The 24,513-nt window shown below is 42.8% G+C and overlaps 1 protein-coding gene across 1 annotated transcript; it reads right to left on the bottom strand.

The window, feature by feature from the left end:
• Positions 1 to 19,587, bottom strand: LOC117450706 (ESF1 homolog). The gene is made up of 14 exons (XM_034088627.1): positions 19,529 to 19,587; positions 16,424 to 16,893; positions 13,525 to 13,873; positions 12,810 to 12,924; positions 11,032 to 11,141; positions 10,272 to 10,424; positions 9,293 to 9,407; positions 8,843 to 9,032; positions 4,425 to 4,595; positions 2,786 to 2,913; positions 2,146 to 2,239; positions 1,165 to 1,265; positions 798 to 956; positions 1 to 459 (listed from the first exon to the last, which is right to left on the bottom strand). Exons 2-14 carry the CDS (start codon positions 16,869 to 16,871, stop codon positions 130 to 132), a joined length of 2,463 nt encoding a protein of 820 aa, XP_033944518.1. The 5' UTR covers positions 16,872 to 16,893; positions 19,529 to 19,587; the 3' UTR covers positions 1 to 129.
• Between the last annotated feature and the right edge of the window lie 4,926 nt (positions 19,588 to 24,513).

Below are 24,513 nucleotides of genomic sequence, written 5' to 3'. Positions count from 1 at the left end.
TGATGTAGCAGGATTACGTTTTACTAAAAGTGTGCACAGTTCCTCCTCTCACACTCGTCGTCCTGTACACACACAAAAGGAATACACACAGCTGTCCACTTTCTCTCTGATGTTGGAAGAGTCTCGGTCCTACAGGAGCTTCTGCTTCTTCCGGGCCTGAAACTGCTCCGTTTTGCTTTTGATGGACTTGATGAGCAGAGACAGACTGGGGTCGACTGCTTTCTTCGAGGTGGTCTCGGCGCCCTCGGACTCATTCTCCCGTTTCTCCCCCTGTGGTTTGGGGAGGCTCTGAGCGCTGAGTTCCTCCTCGGTGCGCCGCTGCTCCTCCTCTCGCCTCCTCTGCTTCTCCACCTGGATGCTCTGTGTGGCTTTGGTCTTCTTGTAGCTGGGGTTGGAGGGGTCCAGGTTGAACAGGTGGGACGTGAACATGGCCTGGAAACGAGGGTCTTTAACGTCCACCTGGACGCACCGAGGGGAAGGGAGAGGGATTAGTGGTGTTTTATCGTGTGAAGTAGTCCACTTCTATACTAACAAAGCACTTCTATACTAACAAAGGACTGGCTTATCTGAGGCCAGTCGAGTAGCACTTGAAATGTTTTGGCTCTATGAAACCTGATGTACCAATAATAATAATAATAATAATAATAATGTAATAATTACAACTCCAGCGAAAGTGGATAAATATGTTTTGCCATGTGGGTCCCGACATGACTTTTCAGAATGTAACTTTTAGAGTTCTCCTGCAGCCGTCTTTACCCAGACTACATCCCACCCCACGATGAACTCTCTACACAGACCTGGAACTCGTCTCCCTCCAGCTTCTCCTCGCCCTTCTTCTTCAGCAGCTTCTTCTTCTTCTGCTTGCTCAGGTTCTGCACCTCCACGATCTTGTCGTAGTTGAAGTGTTTGTGTTTCGACTCGTCATCGTCGTCCTCCATCAGCAGGGCCATCTCCGCCTGCGCGCACACACACACACACACACACACACACACACACACACACACACACACACACACACACACACACACACACACACACACACACACACACACACACACACACACACACACACACACACACACACGTTTAGCATCATGACAGAGTGTGCTTCCTTCACCACAGATGTGACGAGCCGCTGTGGAACTGTTGGATTTGAACTCTGACCTTTTGTTTCTGCAGCTCCTCTTCCTCCTCTGGTGTGCGCTCCTCCTCCTTCTTCTTCTTCCTATTCCTCCCCTTCTGTGTCTTCTGCGTCTTCTGCTTGTCTGCGGACACATCAAACAACACTGATACCAAACCTTTCAGAGTAGATATCGGATGTTCACTAAACGATTATCCCGGCCAAATGAAGAAAACTTTACATTTGGTGGCAGGACATTTTTTATCGTCTCTTTTTTGACAAATGTGGGGAGAGAATCTGTAACCTCAGCGGTCAGGGTTCATACACTTTTTCACCAATGATTTTCCATGACTTCTCCATGACCAAAAACATTACTCTTTCTCAGCGGTTCCACTGAAAATGGTTTATTTGAACATGGAACAGGAAAATAAGGTCTGCATATGAAACATGTCGTACTATCTAAAACAAATCAAATCGGCTTGCTAGCTTCCACACGCTAAAGCAACTAAAATCTCTCACCAGCAAAACACCTCGTCAGTTAAATGCCATTTTACGTTTCATTACTATACAGTATTTATTATCATTATAGTATTACTATGTTGGCGATTAGATAAAATATATTTGATGCAACTTTAGTTACATTTCCATGACTTTTCCAAAACTTAGCATTTTGAATTTCCAGGTTTCTAATGACCGTAAGAAACCTGAACTATACAAAAGCATATATTTATTATCCGATGGATCAGTAACATGATATAACAATTTTATTTTATATTAAATATGATTTGTATCGAGAATACGGGTGTATTGTGACACCCCTCGTCCTAAGTATCACCTGCTTTATGCGGCTGCAACACACACTAAAGTTCCATCTTCTCTTAGAAACTAAATACACAAGAAGTCGTCTCTTATAGCGTCCCAAGGTAATAATAAAACACACCGTATGAACACAGCTCTTTGTAAAACAACTGCAAACCCCTTTTTTGACAGACGTATTTTTTATGTAATATATACGTTTTGATTACCTGCAGCGTTGAGCTCCTCGGCGAAGAACGGGTCGTTGAGATCGACGTCTGGAGGAAGCTCGTCGTCACTGAGAGCCTCCTCATCCTCCTCGCCCTGAGGAGAGCAAATGTATAAAACTGATGAAGAAAACTACGATAGACACCATTAGGGGAAACTGAAATGTCGTTAGGAGTTAGTTGAGTTCCTACAGACAGATTTGCTGCTTTCTGATTGGCCGAGTTGTGACTGAGGATTATTTCAGTCAGTGCTAGAAAAGCGACGACCATATAATGACCACTGGTAAGGAAGTTACTTATCAATAAGGGAATTGAAGCCGCCTTATTTCTAATATACTGAGAGTATCTAACCTTTCAAGGAGATTCAAGGCTTTTATCGTCATGCGTGTATCGTCATAGCAACAGTGTAGTTATGACGATGAGGTCACAGGCTCCTCCAACAGTGCAACACAATAACACAGATACAATAGTGCAACTACATAAAAAAGAAATATAGGAGAAATAGTGCAGAATAGTCTATATACGAGTAATTGGAATATTGATATATATAAGTTGAAAACAGATGAATGTTCTGGATGTTTTTTCTAAAGGTCAGGTGTTCAACAGTCTTTGATTCCAGTGCTGTGTCGGCAGGTCGACTCACCTCCTTCTTCTTGGTTTTCTTCTGCTTCTTCTTCTCCTTCTTCTTCTCCAGGAAGCCCTCCCACGGCGTCAGGGTTTCCTTCCCCTCCAGTTTCTTCTTCACCAGCTGCTCCGTCGACTCCTTCAGCCCTGCAACACACATCACACACACATGTAGTAACCTAAAGACAGCTCATAACTGCTGCTGACTGAAGGGTTTCACAACATCTAGTGTTTACTCTGACCCATACACCGATAGATGCATCGTTTGAGCAGGTCGAAGGATATCACACTTTAACAACTAAAGGAACATTTATTCATCAAAGCAACGCACATCTTGTTCATTGTAATACTGTGAAGCTTGCCAATGCTTTGTATATATATATATATATATATATATATATATTGCACATTTCTGTAAAACGGTACCTCCTTAAAACAGCACAACGTTCACTTCAAATGTTAATATACTGCGCATCTCATTGAGTCATTTGTAATATATATATATATATGCTGTAAGTTAAGAGAAGATGTACTTTATTGATCTCAATTTAGGATTTGTTTGCGTACTTGTGTATATTTATATTTCTTGCAGATATTTCTCTTTTCTTTATTTTCTAAACGTTTCTAAATTAGTTTTTATTTTAAAGGTCACCTATCGTGCTATTTGTAGGCAATAGCATAGGTCTCCGATATATAAATATATATTGAAAACATGTCTATGAAGTGTTTTGCTCAAAATACCAAACAAGTCACCCATTCTAGCCATGCCTCATGTCCCTCTATTTCACTTCCTGTTTCAAAAGTGCTGATTTTGGGTATCAAGCTTAAAGAGATTATTGATAATCTCTTCGTCTTCGTCTGAGCTCATGCGGGACCCGGCAGCTACTGTCTAAACTAAATGCTGCGGTGATGAAACGCCATATCATGGATTATCAAGGACTCTCTCTGAAACAGTCTGGAGCTCAAAGGCTTTCTCTCTTGTCGGTTATACCACAAGGTGAGTTCCTTTTTACTTCCTGCTTCTTCACACGCATGCTCTCCAGCACAGGTTAGCTCTGAGTGTTAGCGATGCTAATGTAAACACCGACCATATTACGTCCAAAACAGTCGGGCATTGTTTCTGATAGCAACGTTTCTGATAGCAAAGTTTCTGATTGGGCCGTGGGTCCACATTTCAGATATTACGTCATATCGGACACAAATCTAGATCAGCTCCGTTGTAGCCCCGTTTTTAGAGATTTGGGTATGGAGGGTTAGGTGAATATTTTTTTGCCGCACACATTGAATAGAAAAAGACTGAGCATGCGCAGTGTAATTTTTACAGCTTCCATTCACTTAGACAGTGAGAGGGGCTTGACCCACGTCACTCAAAACCGCTCAATAGGCACACTGTAGAAACTAATCAGAAGAACACAGACTATAACAGCAATGTGCAGACGAATCAGATGATTAAACATGATCGTAAAATATATTTTAAGATGTCTTTTTTTGCATTATTTGTAATTATTATTTTAATACTTTCTGCTGACACTAGGTGGCGCTGTGCCCCTAATGACCAGTCGCCACTGCAAATAAGACAACTTCTACTCTTTTCAGAAACCCCTTTAATAAACAATGCATAGGGTAAACCCAGTGGAGATAAGAAGCTCTCCTCGTACCTGGCACCCAGGTGATCTCCATCCCCATGTCCTTCTCCTCGTGAAGCTTCCTCTCTTTCTCCTGGATGCCTTTCAGCAGCTCTCTGTACTTCGAGATCTGCTCCTCGCTTTTATTCTTCTTCTTCTCCTTCTTCTCCTCTACCACCTTCTCCGGTTTCTTCTGAGCTACAACTAGAAACAAAAAGAGACAATTATAACGTATTGGTGTTGCTTCAAATAAACAATGTTGTTGCTACAACCCACAGATTTGAATGAATTTCCACTAAATATAAGCAGCTTTTATTTTCTGGATTCAAAAGGATATATTGTGAGCGTACGTAGTGTTGTCGAATAAAGGTCTTACATCCCAGGCTCCTCCAACAATGCAACTTGCAAAATACTTGTTCAACCCTTGTGTTCGAAAGCTGTTCGCGGGTCAATTTTGACCCATGACTTATTTCAGTCCAAAACACCAAAAAATGTTTACCATCATCCAATATTGGATATAACTAACTTGTAATGCACTCATAAGTCATAACCGTACAATCCTGTTGTAGTTTTATTTGATGGCCCAAAACACATGACACCACATATTGCACACGTGCATGTGTGTGTTCAGGTTCAAGTGTTAGTGTACATATTCTTTGAGAAAGGTGGAGTTCCCGTGGGGGGAGGGGAGACCAGGGGTGTTTCTCAATGTCGAGTACGCTTGCTTGGTAGCACATGTCTTCCGAGTCAAAAGGGAAAAGGGCAGAGGCGCACAAATCTTCTGAATGTCCGCTAAAAGAAACGAGAAAACACATCAAACATCAAGAGCTCTAGCCAGGGTGAGCCGCCTAGTAAACGAATCCAAGTGAATATGGAATACACCGTTCCTCAAAGAAGAGATGACCCTGGAACCAAGGCCCCACTACCTGAGACGATTCAAGAAGCCGCGGCTCAACCACTAGAAGATGTTGAGCAGCCTCCCCACAAAGATGAAGAAAAGGTGACGAGACGAGACAAACAAGAAATGTGACCCAGCAGACGCAAAGCGATGCGCTTCATGGGCAGGAGAGTCCTGCACCCGCGGGTACCCAACGGGTGACCCGCAAAAAAAGTGATTTGCGGGTGGTATTTTTTCAGTCTTGAAAATCAGACCCATGCAGGACTCTGTGCCGGGGTGCCCGTAGGAATATCACACAATGTCCCGCCAGGGTGGGTGATAGGCACATGGGGAGGTGACTACTTCATCTGCCCAAAAGAAAGGTGTCCGGCATACGGGAAATGGCTGGACAAGGAAGAACCTCCCATCAGAGATGGGGACTCGAGTCTGCGACTCAGACTCGAGTCGCACTTAAGTCGCACACACAGAGACTTCAGACTCGACTTGGACTCGTGTGTTGGGACTCGTGAACAATCATTGTGTTTTCTATTTTTGGCGTATTAAAGGTGGGGTAGGTACATTTGAGAGAAACCGGCTCGAGATCGCTAGAATTTGAAAATACACAACCGGAGAAAATCTGCTAGAGGCTGCTACTTCCTTATAGAGCCCGCCTCCTCCAACACACACGAACGCGCACATGACCAATGAGGGCACGAGATCAGTCTGTGCCCAGATGGAAGGCTGACAGGCAGGCAGGCCATCCAGTTACTTTAGCCGGGCTCATTACGCAGACGTGCGCGCCTCTGTTACTACCTCGTAGTAACACCATGGCGACCGGCTGCACACCTGCGGCTGTACCGCTTGTAATTAGGTTCAACTACAAAAACTTCGAACAAAACGCCGGCGGCACCAACAAAAGGAGCGCACACTGCAAAGTCTGCAATATCAAAATCAAGGATGCTGGCGCAACAACGTCGGATTTCATCAGGCACTTGAACTCACCCGGAGAGGTCAGTCACATTAACGCATATGGACGGTTAGCAAACATGTTTAGCTCAGCATCAGCTATGTAATGCTAACTTAGCTTGCTACTAGCTTTGTATTTGTGATACTGATTTCTGATTCTGAAGTGTTTTGCTTACAAGTTGTTTGCATTTAGCTAAAGTGTGATGTTTTTCCTCATATAGCATTGCAATAGCCTGTTTAAAGTGATCATATAACAAACAACTAATCAGTACTGATACTGTATGCTAATAGATATAGGAGTGATAATAACACAGTACATGCTTTGAATTTCTTAGATATAGCTGTGCAGTATTCTTAACAGACTGGATAGCAGCAGACGATAGAAGGCTGATTACAACCAGAAGAGACATGAGACTTTTATTTTTTAGAGACTTGAGACTTGACTTGGACTCGTGACCAAAGACTTGAGACTTGCAAAAAAAGACTTGTGAACATCTCTGCCTCCCATGCATATACAAGTAAGGGATGCCTCGAAACCTCTGATGAAAAAGGTTTCAGAGGAAAATGATTTCCGAAGCCAGAACAACCCGTTCGTTCTCCCAGAAAAGAAGGATTGGGATAACTGGCACCCGAATGGTGAACGAACCAAAGGAAGAGCAGTGCTGTGCACCCATAGTCCCACCCGTGGATACAAGCGCTGCATCAGGTACTTCTCCAATTCAAATAACTGGGACACTCTCGCGGGATTCCGCTATGGGGAAAGAGGTTTCCCCCACCTAACTTACATCTGGGAGTATGATGAAAACCGGCACCGAGCGCTACATAACCGTTCAGCAATGATGTGGCAGAATAAAGGTGACAGAGAATTCAACACAAGGGAGGGAATCAAAAGCCTCCAAGTGACATGTTCCAAAACCAACAGCTCATATTTTGCTGTCACCGATGACGGATGTGGAAACATGTATATGCTAACAGACCCAGAAAGAGAGGAATGCTGTGGAGAAGTCCGAGACAAATCGGGAAGCGCATGGGCCGGATTGGAACGAAAATGTCATAGATGGTCATGATGGAAGATGCTACAAAGGACACCCGGGAGACGGAAAAAGACTGAACAACCTAGCAGCTCTTGAAAAAGACTGAACAAACTGGCTAACGCTAACTAGTAGTACAGCAAAACCTAGACGGATCAGATATAATATATATCCGAGCAAAACATATCTATTATTTTTGTATTTCTGCCAATTAGGTTTGATGTAAAGATTAGGGTTGCAAAATTCCGGGAATTTTCAAAGATGGAAACTTTCCATGGGAATTTACAGGAATTAACGGGAATTAATGGGAATAAACTGGGAATTTTCAAAATGGAAGGTTGGCTCTTTATAGGGAACTTAAATATAGTTGGGGAAAGTATATTTTAGCATAATCTTGAATAAAACAAACCGATGCCCTTCAAGTGCACTTGAATATCCATGCCATTCCTCCATCACATGCCCATAGCACACTGATTACAGCATGGCTATTGAGACCACACCCATTTTTTTGTTCTTTTTTTTTTATGAGGAATGAACAGTGACGGACTGGCCATCGGGAAGTTCGGGACGAATCCCGATGGGCCGGTACTGAAGTGAGCCGGTCGGATAAGTCACTAGCACCCCCCGTCGACAATTTACTAGCGGTATTTACTTGCGGTACCGGGGTCGGGCCGGCGGAGTCCCGGGCTGATTTTTAGTCCCAGTCCGCCCCTGGGAATGAGTCATATTTAACTCAACATTCATGTTTTTGTTCTTCAATTAAACAAATGATTGTTCAATAAAATAATTAAAACTTGTTCTGTTCTACTTACAAATAAATCTGTTGAAATGTCATGTTTTTTTAATTGTATCATTTTGAATGGATGTTTTCTTATGACAAAACAAAATGTTTATATTTATGCTTGGATATGACACAACTTGATTACATTACCCTCAATTCCCAGTTAGTTCCATGAATTCCAATATGGAATATTTCCAAAATTCCCCAGCTTAACTTCCCATGGAAATGTACCGGAAATGTTCCGCCCCTTTGCAACCCTAGTAAAGATACACCCGAGCAAAAAACTAGGTTCGATGTAAAGATACATGCGAGCAAAACTTATTATTTTGTGTGGTGTGATATAACTTGTAAAGCGTATAAATAAAACTGCCTCTTCACACTTGTGAAAGGAAACTAAGATCCTCATAGGCCTCCTGGTCAACTCTGTTGCAGAAAAAGGCAAGTCATATTGGAGGTCGCCAGGATCGTTTGATCTGAAATACGGCGGCAGTGCTTTACGGGTATTACATCCCAAAGGTTTCAGAGGCGTGTTCATTAACTGTGACATCTAAAAGGGATACACTAACAGGTAAAGATACATAATGTAAACTGATGAATGGAGGTAGTATAGAAAGAAGGGAGTTGATGGGTACCTCGAGGTGGTGTGTGAGGACACACCTTGTATGCCCCGACAAACCGTATCAATCAGCAGTGTGTAGAGGTGACACTTCACAAGAGTTTAACAGTCTCATGCTTCAGGGACAGAAATGATCCCCGAGTTTCCTGCACATGAATGCGTCTTGAGTTGCCGTCTCACCCTCTTCTGCTGCCGAGTCATCGTCTTCACTCTCCGGCTCTCCAAACACAAACCCTCCTCCCTCCTCCTCTTCCTCACTGGAGGAGGCCAGGTACGCTTTAAAGTCCATGGCCAGCAGCTCGTCTTTGTTGAAGTTTCTCTCCAGAGCCGTCACTCGCTCGTTGTCCGTCTCGTCCCACGTCAGCTGCACCTGAAGGTTGAACACATGTGACGTTAACACTGAAAGCCCTGCCGATTATGTTGAAATATCTGTGCAACACTTACTTTACTCTACGAAAGTCAGGAAGATAGTCGTTGAAAAACCCATTAAATGCTTAGGCCATCAAATTAAAACCAAGACAGTTTTAAGAGTTTCTCAATATTTTACATTACAGTGAATCGCTCTGTTGCCCTTTCCTTCTGACTTCTCCATGCAGTATTTTCTACTACAGTAACTCTGAGTCTTCTTACCTTTGACGTAGCGTTGGCGGAGGAGGTGAAGACTTTGGGAGTGTACACTGCGAGGTTCACATCCGTCGCCACGTCTTTGGGCTCATCGTCAAACGTTACTCCCTCAGGAATAAACCTAAAAGGGTTAGAACGATATCACTGGTCACCGGCTTGAGCTTCACTATCAGGATGTATTTGTGATCCTCTCCAGAATGGAAGGAGTCATCACATACAGAGCATCAACTAGTTCCTGAGCAGTGTCCTTCACATGCTGATATCCAAGAGAGGGAGTTACACAGTCACAAGATGGAGGAATACCGGTTCTTATAGGTAATCATACATCCTGTCATGTTCAAAATACTGAGTTTTTTCTGAAAAAGTTGGCTTTTTTCTGAAAATGTCAAAATTCTGACTTTTTTCTCAAAATCTCTAATTTCTGACTTTTTCTCTAAATTCTGACTTTTACTCAAAATGTTGACTTTTTCTCAAAATCTCTAAATTCTGACTTTTTCTCTCAATTCTGACTTTTACTCAAAATTTTGAATTTTTCTCAGAATCTCTAAATTCTGACTTTTTCTCTAAATTCTGACTTTTTCTCAAAATGTTGACTTTTTCTCAAAATCTCTAAATTCTGACTTTTTCAAAAAATTCTGACTTTTTCAAAAAATTCTGACTTTCTCTCAAAACCCTCACACTCAAGATGGAGGAATATAAAGCAGTATTCAATGTTTAGTTCAGATCAGCTCCACGTCAGAAATGAGCATGCTTGATGTCTATCTCCATAGAGGCTGAGTCATCATGTTCATCACATAGCTATCATCTGCCTCAAACAGTCCTGATGCTCTTCTCGGTAATCACACATCCTGTCATGAACACAGCTGCAGTTGGGATACCTCTGTTATCATATTGCTCTCATCCTGGAAGAGGACTCTCAGTATTTTCCCAACAGAATCATTGTTTTTTCAGCGAGTTAGATCTGAACTGTTCCTCCTCTTCTCACCGTAGGTCCAGCACCGAGCAGCTGCTCTCGTACTCGTAGCCGTCGCACTCCTCGTAGATCTTTGCAGCGGTGTCCGTAGTATCGCACTGAACAACGGCGTAGAAATACTTCAGCCGCTTGAACTGGTAATCACGCATCTTCTCCCTGTAACCTCTGAGAGGACACCACACACACACACACACACACACACACACACACACACACACACACACACACACACACACACACACACACACACACACACACACACACACACACACACACACACACACACACACACCACACACACACACACACACACACACACACACACACACACACACACACACACACACACACACACACACACACACACACACACACACACACACACACACACACACACACACACACACACACACACACACAATTTTTGTTATGGTGTATTTAAAGCATCGTTAAGTGCATACAATACACACAAAAACAAATCAAGACCATACATATATCAAAGCTAACATAATCTGAATTATACCTATTAATCGCTGTACTTTCCATTGGTGTAAAGTAACTCGACTACATATTCTCCTAGTTTCAGTTACTAGTTACTTTTGAGATTGAGATTATGAGCCAATACAAAATATTAATCAAATATTGAAGTATAATTATAGGTTAAAATATCCAGCAGCAGAATATAAAGCTGATGATTTGTGTGAGCTGACTGATTAAAATATATGATTTATATTAATGTCAGTCTCAGCGATAAAACCGCGCTGTGTGTTACCTCTCCTCCTCGTTGTCGTCCTCCGAGTCGTCGGGAAGAGCTTTGAGCTCCATCGGTCCCTGCGTCTCCTCGCCCTTCAGACGCTGCTTCCCGAACTCTGACGGGAAGATCTACAATAAAACCCATAATGCATTGCTGTTTAATGCTCCGACGGACAACATTCACCTGTTTAAAAAGTGCCCTTATTTAGACTTTATCCACTTTGAAAAGATGCCATCTGTAACGGTCTTCATTTTCTCTGTCATTCATTTGCTCCACACTCTGTATTTTGGTTCCTATCTTTAATGTGCAACGCTAATAGAGGCGGAACTAATCTGCGGTGTTATATGCGTTACACCGGTTTTATTAATCGCTGTACTTGGCAATCGCAACTCCAGAGCAACGCAGTGTTCTAGTGATCTTTCTGGATGTTAAAAGAAAACTAAAGGAAAAGGTGCAGCCTAAGTGCTCTGCCCCTCTAGGTGACTAGCAGCCTACGAGGTACGTTTTTGCTGGTTGTTTGTGCAATTGTGTGTGGTTGAACTGCATGTAATGTGTGTGTATGTGTGTATGCTATGTGTTAGCTTGTGCTAGCTGCTATGTGTTAGCTTGTGCTACATGCTATGTGTTAGCTTGTGCTAGCTGCTATGTGTTAGCTTGTGCTACATGCTATGTGTTAGCTTGTGCTACATGCTGTGTGTTAGTGTGTGCAACATGCTGTGTGTTAGCTTGTGCTACATGCTATGTGTTAGCTTGTGCTACATGCTGTGTGTTAGCTTGTGCTACATGCTGTGTGTTAGCTTGTGATACATGCTGTGTGTTAGCTTGTGCTACATTCTGTGTGTTAGCGTGTGCTACATGCTGTGTGTTAGCTTGCGCTACATGCTGTGTGTTAGCTTGTGCTACATGCTATGTGTTAGCTTGTGCTACATGCTGTGTGTTAGCGTGTGCTACATGCTGTGTGTTAGCTTGTGATACATGCTGTGTGTGATATGTGTGCCGTTTATTGTGTAAGTTAGCGGCATTAATAGTGATGATTCATCTTCTTATTACAGACACATGCATTTCCTAACATTCGGTCTATATGCTGTAAAATGTATTATCTCTTCGATTTACACACGGCATCTATTGCACGTCTGTCCGTCCTGGGAGAGGGATCCCTCCTCTGCTGCTCTCCCTGAAGTTTCTCCATGTTCCCTTTAAACTGTGGGTTTTTCTTCGGAAGTGTTTCCTTGTACGATGTGAGGGTCTAAGGACAGAGGGTCTAAGGACAGAGGGTGTCGTATTGTCATACTGATATTCTGAACAATCTGTGCTGTTGTATTTGCTGTAAAGTGTCTCTACTGTAGGCTATTTTTATTATATGTACAGCACTTTGGCTCGACCACAAATCGTTTATAAATGTGCTATTTAAATAAAACTTGATTTTATTTGATTTGATGACATATGCATATATATTACATATTTACATCCGGCAGTGGCTCAGTCCATAGGATCGCCGGTTCAAGTCCCTGACCAGACCTAAAATATGGAGTGTGGACTGCTACTTGGAGAGGTCCCAGTTCACCTCCTGCCCTGCCGTGGTGCCCTTGAGCAAGGCACCGGACACCCCCCTTCCCACTCCCATTGCTCCCCGGCCGCTGTGCACTAGCTGCTCCCTCCCAATTATATTCTATATTTATTTATTGTTCACCTTTTATATTTTTCTGTATATGTATATATATATATATATATATATATATATATATATATATCACACACTTTATTGTACATCTAGTGTGGCTTATAAACGGTGTTACCTTGACAGAGAGCACGGCACCTCCTTTAGGGAGGAAGGAGTTGAACAGAGCCAGCAGGTCTTTGGCTTTCATCCGATCCCAGTCCATGTTGCAGACGCCCAGCCGCGCAGAAAACCTGACACACACACACACACACACAGTGAATGAGTGTTAACACCTCGGCATCACGAGGGAGATGTTCAGCTTGTTATGTGTTCAGATGTGTGTGTTTATAGCAGTGTTAATGTAAAAGGTGTACATGTTGGAAGGGTGTGAGTTTTTTTAAGTTGAACTTCAGCTCTAATATTAAGTCTATACCAAGCTGTGTCGCCAAATTACAGACACTCTCATGGAGACAGACAATTAATGCTTTTTTGCCTAGTTTCCTGCACTCAATGAAATAAAACTAATGGAAATCAATGTTCTTGCATCAATCACTTTTGTATTTAGTTTATAGAAAGTATTGCACTTGTTTTTTAAAAATAAAATGATAATCAGAAATACAGCTGTTGCATTATGTAGACAAAATGCTATATAAAGGTTAAAATAATAACGAATGTAATTATATTTGGTCGTGATAATCGAGACTAAAGTGATATGGGATGTGCCGTTTTTAAATGAAGACATGTCTCCTCTAAAATAGAGACACTGCGGTGAGAGTACTTTGCATGACGACAATAAACATATATCCTTTTTTAAACATGAGACAGAAGAGTTCCCCCCAGCAGCCCCTAACCCCCCCCCCCCCACCTCGTCGTTCCTCAGAGCGTCTTTAGCGAGCTCGCCCCAGTCGTGTTCGATCTCCTCTTCCTCTTTCTTCAGGATGGCGTTCACATACTCTTCATCATCTTCATCAGAGCTGGTCTCTACGTTTCCTTTTCCTCGGGCCAGATCCGGCTCGCTGTCGCTGTCTGAATCCAAACCGGACTCCTCCTCATCGGATCCGCTCGCAACATCACTCCCCTCTTCATCATCATCATCATCATCATCATCATCATCCTCGTCACTGCCGTCTGTGAAGCTGTCTCCCAGATCAACGTCTCCCTTCTTTGCAGTTTCCGGCTCCTCATCTTCCTCTTCATCGTCTGAAGGAAATAATAATAAAAAGGGTCATAAATATGCTGACCTTTCAGCATCTGAGGAAGTGGCTTCAAGAATGTCTGATCAGTTCTCGGTTCAGGTACTAAAACAACAACAATGTTATTATTAATGCTTAATATGTTGATGATGCACAAATAAAACATTATACAGAAACAAATTAGGTTGTAATGTTGAATCTGGGCTCGTTTCCTCAACAGACCCTCAGGGACACAACTGAAACATGTTGCACCACAAAAACATACACTTTGGCCCAATCCCAAACCACCACGTGCTGTTCCAAACCAACGAGTGTGGAGGGGGAGTGGGCTATCAAGCCCTCGAACAGCGAGTCTGCATCGGTGCTGACTTCACGTGCTGCCCGACCTGACCGGACTCAATGCCGTGTGTGTCCGTCAGGAAACACGCTGTTTGTAGGGCGTGGTTTGGGATCGGGCCATTATTTCCCCAGGCGTTCAATCGAGAGAGGTCTGGCTTCAATATTAGAGTTTTTGTTCTGGTTTTCCAAAAAATGACAATTCCTGGCAAAAGACTGGGCATAACTAATGAACAGAATCAGTTAGAATCTTCTAATCAGTTCTGAAACGATGATAATAAATGTGTGCAAATGTCTGTGTTGAATGTTTCTCTAAATGTTATGGTTAGCAGTTCTTTTTAATGAAATAAGTCAAAGATTCAAGCTCCGTTTTTTATTTATTTATGTCAAATACCCCCCTATTATAGTGCATATAAGTCTCTAATGAGTGACATATATCATTAGCTGAGGTTGTGCTGATTTCTGGGATGTGTAACACCTGATTATACTGTAAAGAAATTACAATTTTATAGGCAAAACACCAACCTATACAAAAACTGAAATGTCCTATGTGGGTCTCAGGGGGTTAATAGTATCCGTGCTTGCTTTGCTCTGTCTGAATATCTACTCTTCTATGACTCTGACCCTTCGTTCAGGCGGCGGCCCAACAATGTTATTATTGATGTCTAATATGTTGATACACAAATAAAACATTATACAGAAACAGCGCTGAATGATTAATCAATTTTAAAATCGAAATCGCGATTTTAAATGATGCGATTATTAAATCGCAAAGCCTGCGATCTTTTTAACATTTTTTTCTTCTTGTGTGTCAGTCATCCACACCAATCAGAAGTGCTGTGCTCCACATGTACCAGCCATTGTTAACCAATCAGAAGTGGCCCATGATAGAAGGTGATAGACAGATTGATCCAATCACCTGCCAAGTCTTTTTGAAATACTTTTCCAAATGGCTTCCAATGGAGCTTTAGATGGTTTGGTGAACCATCTGAGTCAGGTTAGTGATGCTCCATAACATGTTTCTATTACAGGGTGAATCTTAAACTGAAGCTCGACTTTAAAGCAACCCAACGGAAGTTTCCTGTAAGTTTAGTTCTTTCACTCGTAGCTCGGGTGCTAGAGACGGGAGCACGTTGATACGACCTTCCTAGCCGGAGATATGGCCGCATTTTACTTCCGTTGAGTCGCTTAAAAACAAATATCGCAAATCGAATTGCAATATTATCAGAAAATTCGCAATTAGATTTTTTCCCAATATCGTGCAGCCCTATGCAGAAACAAATTAAGTTGTAATGTTGAATCTGGGCTTGTTGCCTGCATCATCCAACAGACCCTTATGGACACAATTGAAACCTGTTGCACCACAAAATCATATATTGTATTAAAAGTACGGTAGGTTAGAATGGAGAAACCAGCTCGAGTGGCGCTAGAATTTGAAAATACACAACCGGAAAAAAATCTGCCCCTTCCTTCAGACTTCCTTACAGAGCCCCTCCTCCAACACACACGAACGCGCACATGACCAATGAGGGCACGAGATAAGTTTGTGCACAGATGGAAGGCTGACAGGCAGGTAGGCCATCCAGTTACTTTAGCCGGCTCAGATGATTGGTCGTGCTTTTTACAGCGCCACGGCTTCCAGAGATTCATTTTTGTTATGTATTTATTGTCAAAGCATTTCATGTATTAATTGCTATCGGGATGTTAAGAGCATTCCATGGAATATAATACAAAGTGTTTCTGAAGTGAATTACCTACCCCACCTTTAACCAGGCTTTCAATCTAAAGCTCTTGCTTCAATTTTATAGTTTTTTTTTGTTGGTTTCCTCCTGCATGAAATCTATTGAAATGCATGCACATTTGCACACGAGCTATCTCTCTTAGTATCTGCACATCTTTCCCCTTTTCATATCAATACTGCACATATTTTATTGTTTTATTCTGAGTATGTTGTCATAGAATACTGTACATAGATTTTTGGGATATCCAGATTAAATGTAAATTATTTTCTATATCTTAACATATAATAGTTGTTTTTTTTAAATCTTTTTTTGGTTGTTTTTCTTACTTTTTCTCTTCTTTACCTGTGTTTATGTATGCACCTTATACACCAAGGCAAATTCCTTGTATGTGTAAACCTACTTCTCATCTATTAAGTTGAATCTGTGCTCGTTTCCTCAGCCTGGATCAGTGAATATGAGCCTCAGAGACATCTACTCACCCTCTTCTATGACTCTGACCCCTCGTTCAGGCGGCGGTCCTTTAGCTTTAACGTCTTCGCTCTTCACTGCTTTTCCTTTCTTCACTTCTTTCTCCACCTTCACCAGCTTCTTCTTCACTTCTTTCTCCGCCTTCACCAGCTTCTCCTTCACTTCTTTCTTCTTCTTGCGCTCTGCCACCTTCTTGCTCTTCACACCCTCCTCATCGTCGTCTTCGTCCTCTGAGCTGGAGACGTTGTAGAAGCGCTTCAGGTCCTCGGTGGAGGTTTGGTTGATGGGTCGGCCTCTCTTGTCCACCGTGTATTTCTCCGTGAAGCGCTTGTCGTGAAACATGGACTGGAAGCGCTTGTCGATCTTGATCTTGCGTTCTCTCTCGGGCATCTCCCAAAACCTGGGGTCCTTCTGAACCCGGAGGAAACGCTCATCGCCGCCCTTCTTATTGGACGACATGGTGGCAAACTGTACGCGTCACCTGACCAATAGAGAAAGGACATATTGTTGGATTAGTCACATGGACAACAAGCACTACGCTTCTTTCTTATATCGTGTGTATGAGCGTCTTTATCACAGAAGATTGTGTGTATTTAGTGCACCAAACGTTCAAGCTTATGATTATATAGCCGTACATTTAAGATGTTGGCATGTTTTATTACACATATCCTGAAGAGGTTATTGGAAAAAAGTATTGATTTTGGTTTAGGTAATGGTGAAAGCTAGACAACAGTGATTCAAGAACTGAAAATATATGTATGTTTCTATAAACCTCGTTATAACACAAGCTAGCTAGTATTGATTATCCTCTACAAACGGTTAATGTACTGAAGATTATTGAGACAATCAATTAACTGTTTCTTAAACCTATGTTTTGTACTGTTTTTAGAATTTGGTTTGGAAATAATTAAGTAGTCTCGCTTGTCATATGAGTTTTAAACACCCCTCTTTTACATTTAACAAAATAAACCATTACTTGAAGACAATAAGGGGGGGGGGGTGTATATACAGATTAACCTAAATAAAAGTAGCAATACATCGGTGTAAAGATTATTTGTTACAGGTGAAATCCTGCATTCAAATATACTTTAAATAACTCAAGGTTCTTTATTGCCAAACTAACATAGCTACAGAGTAATTATGTCGTTGAAAATCTTAGAAACTGAAGTAAGAGTACTTGTTTTGCAGAATGACCCAAATCAGCATCATATACAGTGGGGCAAAAAGTATTTAGTCAGCCACCAATTGTGCAAGTTCTCCCACTTAAAAAGATGAGAGAGGCCTGTAATGTTCATCCTAGGTATACCTCAACTATGAGAGACAAAATGAGAGAAAAAAAAAAATCCAGAAAATCCCATTGTCTGATTTTTAAAGAATTTATTTGCAAATTATGGTGGAAAATAAGTATTTGGTCAATAAAAAAAGTTAATCTCAAGACTTTATTATATACCCTTTGTTGGCAATGACAGAGGTCAAACGTTTTCTGTAAGTCTTCACAAGGTTTTCACACACTGTTGCTGGTATTTTGGCCCATTCCAGGACCTTACGAAGCCACTCCTTCGTTGCCCGGGGCGGTGTGTTTGGGATCATTGTCATGCTGAAAGACCCAGCCACGTTTCATCTTCAATGCCCTTGCTGATGGAAGGAGGTTGTCACTCAAAATCTCACGATACATGTCCCCATTCATTCTTTCCTTTACACGGATCAGTCGTCCTGGTCCCTTTGCAGAAACACAGCCCCAAAGCATGATGTTTCCACCCCCATGTTTCACAGTAGGTGGTCTTTGGATGCAACTCAGCATTCTTTCTCCTCCAAACACCTCTCGTTGAGTTTTTACCAAAAGTTCTATTTTGGTTTCATATGACATTCTCCCAATCCTCTTCTGGATCATCTAAATGCTCTCTAGCAAACTTCAGACGGGCCTGGACATGTACTGGCTTAAGCAGGGGGACACGTCTGGCACTGCAGGATTTGAGTCCCTGGCGGCATAGTGTGTTACTGATGGCAGCCTTTGTTACTTTGGTCCCAGCTCTCTGCAGGTCATTGACTAGGTCCCCCCGTGTGGTTCTGGGATGTTTGCTCACCGTTCTTGTGATCATTTTGACCCCACGGGGTGAGATCTTGCGTGGAGCCCCAGATCGAGGGAGATTATCAGTGGTCTTGTATGTCTTCCATTTTCTAATAATTGCTCCCACAGTTGATTTCTTCACACCAAGCTGCTTACCTATTGCAGATGCAGTCTTCCCAGCCTGGTGCAGGTCTACAATTTTGTTTCTGGTGTCCTTTGACAGCTCTTTGGTCTTGGCCATAGTGGAGTTTGGAGTGTGACTCTTTGAGGTAGTGGACAGGTGTCTTTTATACTGATAACGAGTTCAAACAGGTGCCATTAATACAGTTGGAGGACAGAGGAGGCTCTTAAGAAGAATTTACAGGTCTGTGAGAGCCAGACATCTTGTTTCTTTGAAGGTGACCAAATACTTATTTTACCGAGAAATGTACCAATTAATTCATTAAAAATCCAACAATGTGATTTCCTGGATTCTTTCCCCCCCATTCTGTCTCTCCTAGTTGAAGTGTACCTAGGATGAAAATTACAGGCCTCTCTCATCTTGTTAAGTGGGAGAACGTGCACAATTGGTGGCTGACCAAATACTTTGTTGCCCCCCAATAGTATGCATGCAACACTAGTAAAGAACACATTCATTACTAAAGTGTAGTACTTAAGTAAATGTATTTAAACCACTTATAATGGTTAACATAGTTAGGTATTACTGAAGCTGTGACTGGATCACTAAGTGAGCATGTAATGAACAACATAAACCCAGTCTTTTCACTGTGAGAAATATAGAGCCGTTTTGACTTCTGCTATCTAAAAATGAAATGTTAAAACTGAGTTAAATGCATGATTAAATGTCAGAAATCCTGCGCTTTGCTTCGGTTCCAGTCAACATGTAAACAATATGTCCGAAATAGTGAATATGAACAGTAATGGCGGGGAAACCAGACAGCAGCTGACAAATGCACACAACACTGAGCATGTATATGTAAACATATAATGAGAAATATGTTTGAAACATCGTTTAAAAATAACAATAATCACAAAACTGTTGCCATACCTTTCTGGTCTTCCACTACACGTGTTTTCCCAGCATGCACCTCTTCCGTGACCTTTCTATGATCCCGCCCCTTTGTTAGTAAGGAAAGCGAAGTGGGACAAAGGAGGGAAAACGCGCACGGAGAAATCCGATGGTTAAACACTTTAAAGCTAAAAGAAATAACAGAAAAGTAAGTCTCTATACATTTTACGTTGAGTCATTCAATAGAAAATATGTATTATATTTCTTGTTTCAGCTTTCCATATATAATGATGTTTGATTCATGTAATTGTAATTTAAAATACAGTACTTGGTGTTCTTGGAAACTGTCAAATTTGTCACTATTTTCTGCCATTTGATGGACTAAGGAATCACTCAAAAACATATAGTTGAAGTATATAGTAGTATATATACATATCAAGCGCTTTACGAAGACATATGTACTCACATTTGACATACATTAAAATATAAGCATACATTTTAGTCCATTTCTTTAGTCCATTTCCAGTCAGTAAATCCAGTTCCATATTTTCAATTGAGCCCATGATAATCCAGCTCCACAGTTTCCCTCCTCCCCTCCTGAGGTCACGGTGTGGAGGACAGCAGGAAGTCAGTTGTTGTACAATGCTCTGATGTTCAGAAGATTTCTGCTTTAATTCTCGCTTTTAACCGGCACCATGAGCACCGGAGTGTGCCTCAGACTCCTCCAGACAGCTGGCTCTCCTTCCGCTGCCTCCTGCCGCAGATGGAGCCTGATCTCCGGCTGCAGAGGGATGTCTTCTGCGGGCAGAGGCTCCATGAATGTGTTCAACAGGGAGATGAAGAGGAGGCAGAAGAACTGGGCAGCTTCTCTGCAGGAAGGAAACCAGTACGACTACCTGCGGGACGAGGTAGGAGTCACAGAAATATTAAAAGTGCATATTGTTAGCTGTAATTGGCCCTTTATAGTGTATATGTGACAGAACTATAAGATGGGTTGTTGTCGCATTACATTTTTGAATTTTTTATTAACATTTCTTTTCGATTTATTTAATTGTATTTTACAATATGTGTTACAAAACCTTTTATAATCAGAAAAGAGCCAAAGGACAGCTTAATGTTACCTAAGAAGCATGCATACAATTTACAAAATACACATCTGTAACAGTTTTAAAGATATGCATATATGTTACTTTTTAGTTCTGTTGTATTTACTATTTTGAGATGATTATATCCTATGTTTACGTTTCTTTATTTCCTACTATATTTCATTGTCACACTGTGTGCAATCATGCCTTGTTTACATGCTGCTGTGACGACAACAATTCTCAAATTGGGATCAATAAAGTATATCATATATTATATTTATACTGCATTTACGTGCTTTAAGTTGGTACAAAGTAGGTAAAAGTCACTGTCTTGGTGTCTTCTCCACCAGGATGCTTCTTAGAGGGACATATAGTGTAGGGATCGACCGATATGGCTTTTTCAGGCCGATACCGATTATTACTAATCAAGGAGACCGATAACCGATATTTGGAACCGATATACATTTGCAGTAAAATCAGAAAATCTTGGTGTCAAAATGTAGAATAAACACAAACTCCAACACAACTTCTTTGAAATGCATTTAAGCATATATTATGTTTAATGAACTTTTAAACATCTTACAACTGGTTTCCTCTCTGTGCCCTTTTCTTTAGTGCAGCCATCTGCTATGAGTTAGAGAGAGAGACAAGAAGTGGGGGCTGCAGGCTGACATGCTTAACTAACAATATGCTTAATTTATTATATCAAAACAATGCCTGTCTGTCTAGCATAAAATCCCAATAAGCTGCAACTGCAAAACACTAGTGCTAGCTAATGTTTTGCAAACTATTAAAAGTGAGGCTATTACAGTAGACCTAACGTTAGACTAGTAGCCTCACTTCTAATATTTTGCTAAACATTTGCTAGATACACTAGCTAATGAGCTTCACATATCAACCTGAAAAACTGCGAGGCTCCACTCGCAGCCCCCCCCCCCACAGTTTTATCGGCAATTTGATTTAAAAAAAGGCCGATACCGATAATAGATTTTTCCTATTTTGTACCCGTGATCCTTTGATCCCTTGTAAACAAAGTAAGTAAGTAAATATGTCAAACATGCATTCATTTGTAAAATATATGTCATTATTATGGGAATTAAAAAAATCTTCACACCCAACTTAGATCCCAATGTGTACAAACTTTAACATCTTTCTAATCAAACACACCATTTCAATAAGTGATCTACTGTATGGCATATACAGTGATTTTATATATATATATATATATATATTTAATTGAGGTTTTTATGGGCTAAATGAGTCCTTGCTAATGTTGGGAAAATCTTGATAAAAATACAAATCTGCAAGAAACATTTGAATGACTGTTTCAAGTTTATTTATATATTATAAATATGATTACATAGTATTTCATTTCAGCGACAAGGCGATATAAAGCACTTTACATTAACCATCAAAAGAGTTCAAATGCAAAGAAACACATTTAAATACGAGAAGAAGCTGTCATTAAATACAAATTGAATCAGTGACTCGTTTGCCCTTTCTCCCTGCAGGTTGGCGGTCGAGTGGCTGATCGAGTGTACGACATTGCGAGGTGGGTTTATTCTGGGACAGATTATTTCTTATCAAACACACACTTCCTACTGTAAGAAATTAAAATCAATATATTACGGGAATATTAAATAAATACACCGTTTTATTTTGAAAAGCTTTATTTTGAAGGAAAACCCGGTTGTTTACATTACGTCACTTCCGGGTTCACGTTATCTTTGTTTTCAGCTGTTAGAATGGACCAAATAAAAAGTCATGAATGAGAATATGAGGAGAAAAGGCGTGTGGAGTAATACAACAAACACACAACGTCTAAATCCTCTGATTTGATGCGAAATAAATCCAGAGGAACGAAGCCGGGAGGAAGACCCGCCCATCGTCGAAGCAGCCAATGAGAAGAGGAGAAAGGAATCAGATATACACACGGTGCATTGCGGTTCTATTTCGTATATGGCTTCGCCCTCTAAGGCTAACCCTATTGGGTAATCCCCCTGCGCACCCCGCACAGCACTGAACGCTTGTAGTCCACGCCCACCCGCAAGGTGGGCCCCACCCTCGGGCTCCCTTCCGGTATAAATAGGAAGGAGGCCCCAACAATCTGCTCCCTCTTTTCTTCAGTACACCGTTACTGAAGCACAGAGTCTTCATTTACAGAGTCAACCATGAGCAACAACTGTGTTCGAGATTGTCCCTCATGTGGCTCAGGATACATCATGAGCTACGACCAGCACGCAATGTGCGAATCCTGCCTGGGCCAGAGCATGCGTACGCGGCTCTCAGCCAGCAGGTCGCATGCTCACACTGTGCCCGTCTCCCCTCGGCGACGGGAAGCGAAGAGGCGGACGCTCTTCGCTGCTGCGACCGAGGAGGACGATTGGCCCGTCCAGGCTTTCGAGCAGGTGGACGGCAGCATGTCCCTGGAGCCGAGTGCCGGGCAGGAGTCGGACGACTCCTACCCCGTCTCCCTCCACGGTTCACCATGCGGTTCTCCCTCCCTCCTCCTCCCCCGGACGGGGAGACAGAGTCGGAGCAGGGTGCCAGTTTGGCGGCCGAGCACGAGGTCTCCTTCTCCGTCACCACGGCGCTGCTGGCGCTAGGTGGGCATCATGGTGGAACTGCCGGAGATCATCTGCAGTGTGCTTTTCAGGGCGTCGGCGAACAACATCGCGTTGCTCTCCAACTCGGTGGTGACGCTGGTGGAGCGGTCCACCACCTTGGCTGCGGATGAGGCGGAGGAGATCAGCAAGGCGGCCAGCACGGCGCTCACGCTGTGCGCGTCCGTTGCTGTCTCCCAGGCAAGGATCGCTGCGTGAATGACGCAGATTCAGCGCCACCTCTGGCTGCAGCAGGCGTCTGTTACAGAGCCGGCCAGGAAGGTATTACTGGACGCTCCGATCAGCCCGCAGCAGCCGCAGCGTCCAACCCGGCCACAGCGGCAGGCGGAGAGACGCCTACAGCAACCGCAGCCGTGGCGTCAGACTCGACTGTTGTCCCGCGTCACCTCCCCCCCGCCAGCGGTGGGTCAACGGGGAGTGAGGCATGCCCGCTCTTCGTCTGCTCCACGAGAGCCTCCGAGGAAACAGAGCCGTTCTTGACGTGTTGCGGGGGATTGTGAGAAAAAAAAAAAGCTCATTTTCCAACCTTTTGTTGTCATCACCTCCACTCATCCCCTGAGCGCGTACGCGCCTCATGATGAGAGTCGGAGTGAAACGCAGCGTGTGGAGGCTTCCTCACAGCCCTTTCGCTCTAGGCCCACCTTGGGTTGCCTCACGGGCAGCGGCGGCGAGGGCACTGGCGTGGCTCGTCGCCATGACGACCACAACACATCTCGAGCATGTGCGCCCACTCTCAGTGTTTCTCAGAGTGGCAGTGCGTGTGTCTGATGGACAGATGGATGAGCAGACTGATCAGCAGAGGGTACACCCTGCAGTTCGCCTCCCCCCCACAGTTCAACGGGATACAGGAAACACTCCTGTCATCCCAGGAACAGTGTCTTCAACTCCTGTTGAAAGAGGCTATTTCCAGGGTTCCTCAAGGGGGGAAAAAAGGGGTATTACTCCCGCTATTTGCTTGTCCCGAAAAAGACAGGGGGAATGAGACCCATCCTCGATCTGTCAGCTTTCAACGAGGCAATAATGAAAAGGCCTTTTCACATGCTGACGATCAAACAGGTGCTAGAGTGTGTTCACCAGGGAGACTGGTTCACCTCTACAGACCTGAAGGATGCTTACTTCCACGTACACCCATCATCCCACAACACAGGAAATGCCTGCGGTTTTCATTCCAGGGAATATCGTACCAGTACAAACCGTCTGCCGTTCGGTTATTACCTGGCTCCTCGCACCTTTTCAAAGTGTGTAGAGACGGCGCTGCAGCCGCTACACAGAGGAGGGATGAGAGTGCCTGGACGACCTGCTGCTGCTGGCTCGC

Source organism: Pseudochaenichthys georgianus, chromosome 1, assembly GCF_902827115.2.
Source record: "Pseudochaenichthys georgianus chromosome 1, fPseGeo1.2, whole genome shotgun sequence".
NCBI classification, from domain to species: Eukaryota; Metazoa; Chordata; class Actinopteri; order Perciformes; family Channichthyidae; genus Pseudochaenichthys; species Pseudochaenichthys georgianus.
This window is presented reverse-complemented; position numbering and strand designations above follow the sequence as displayed.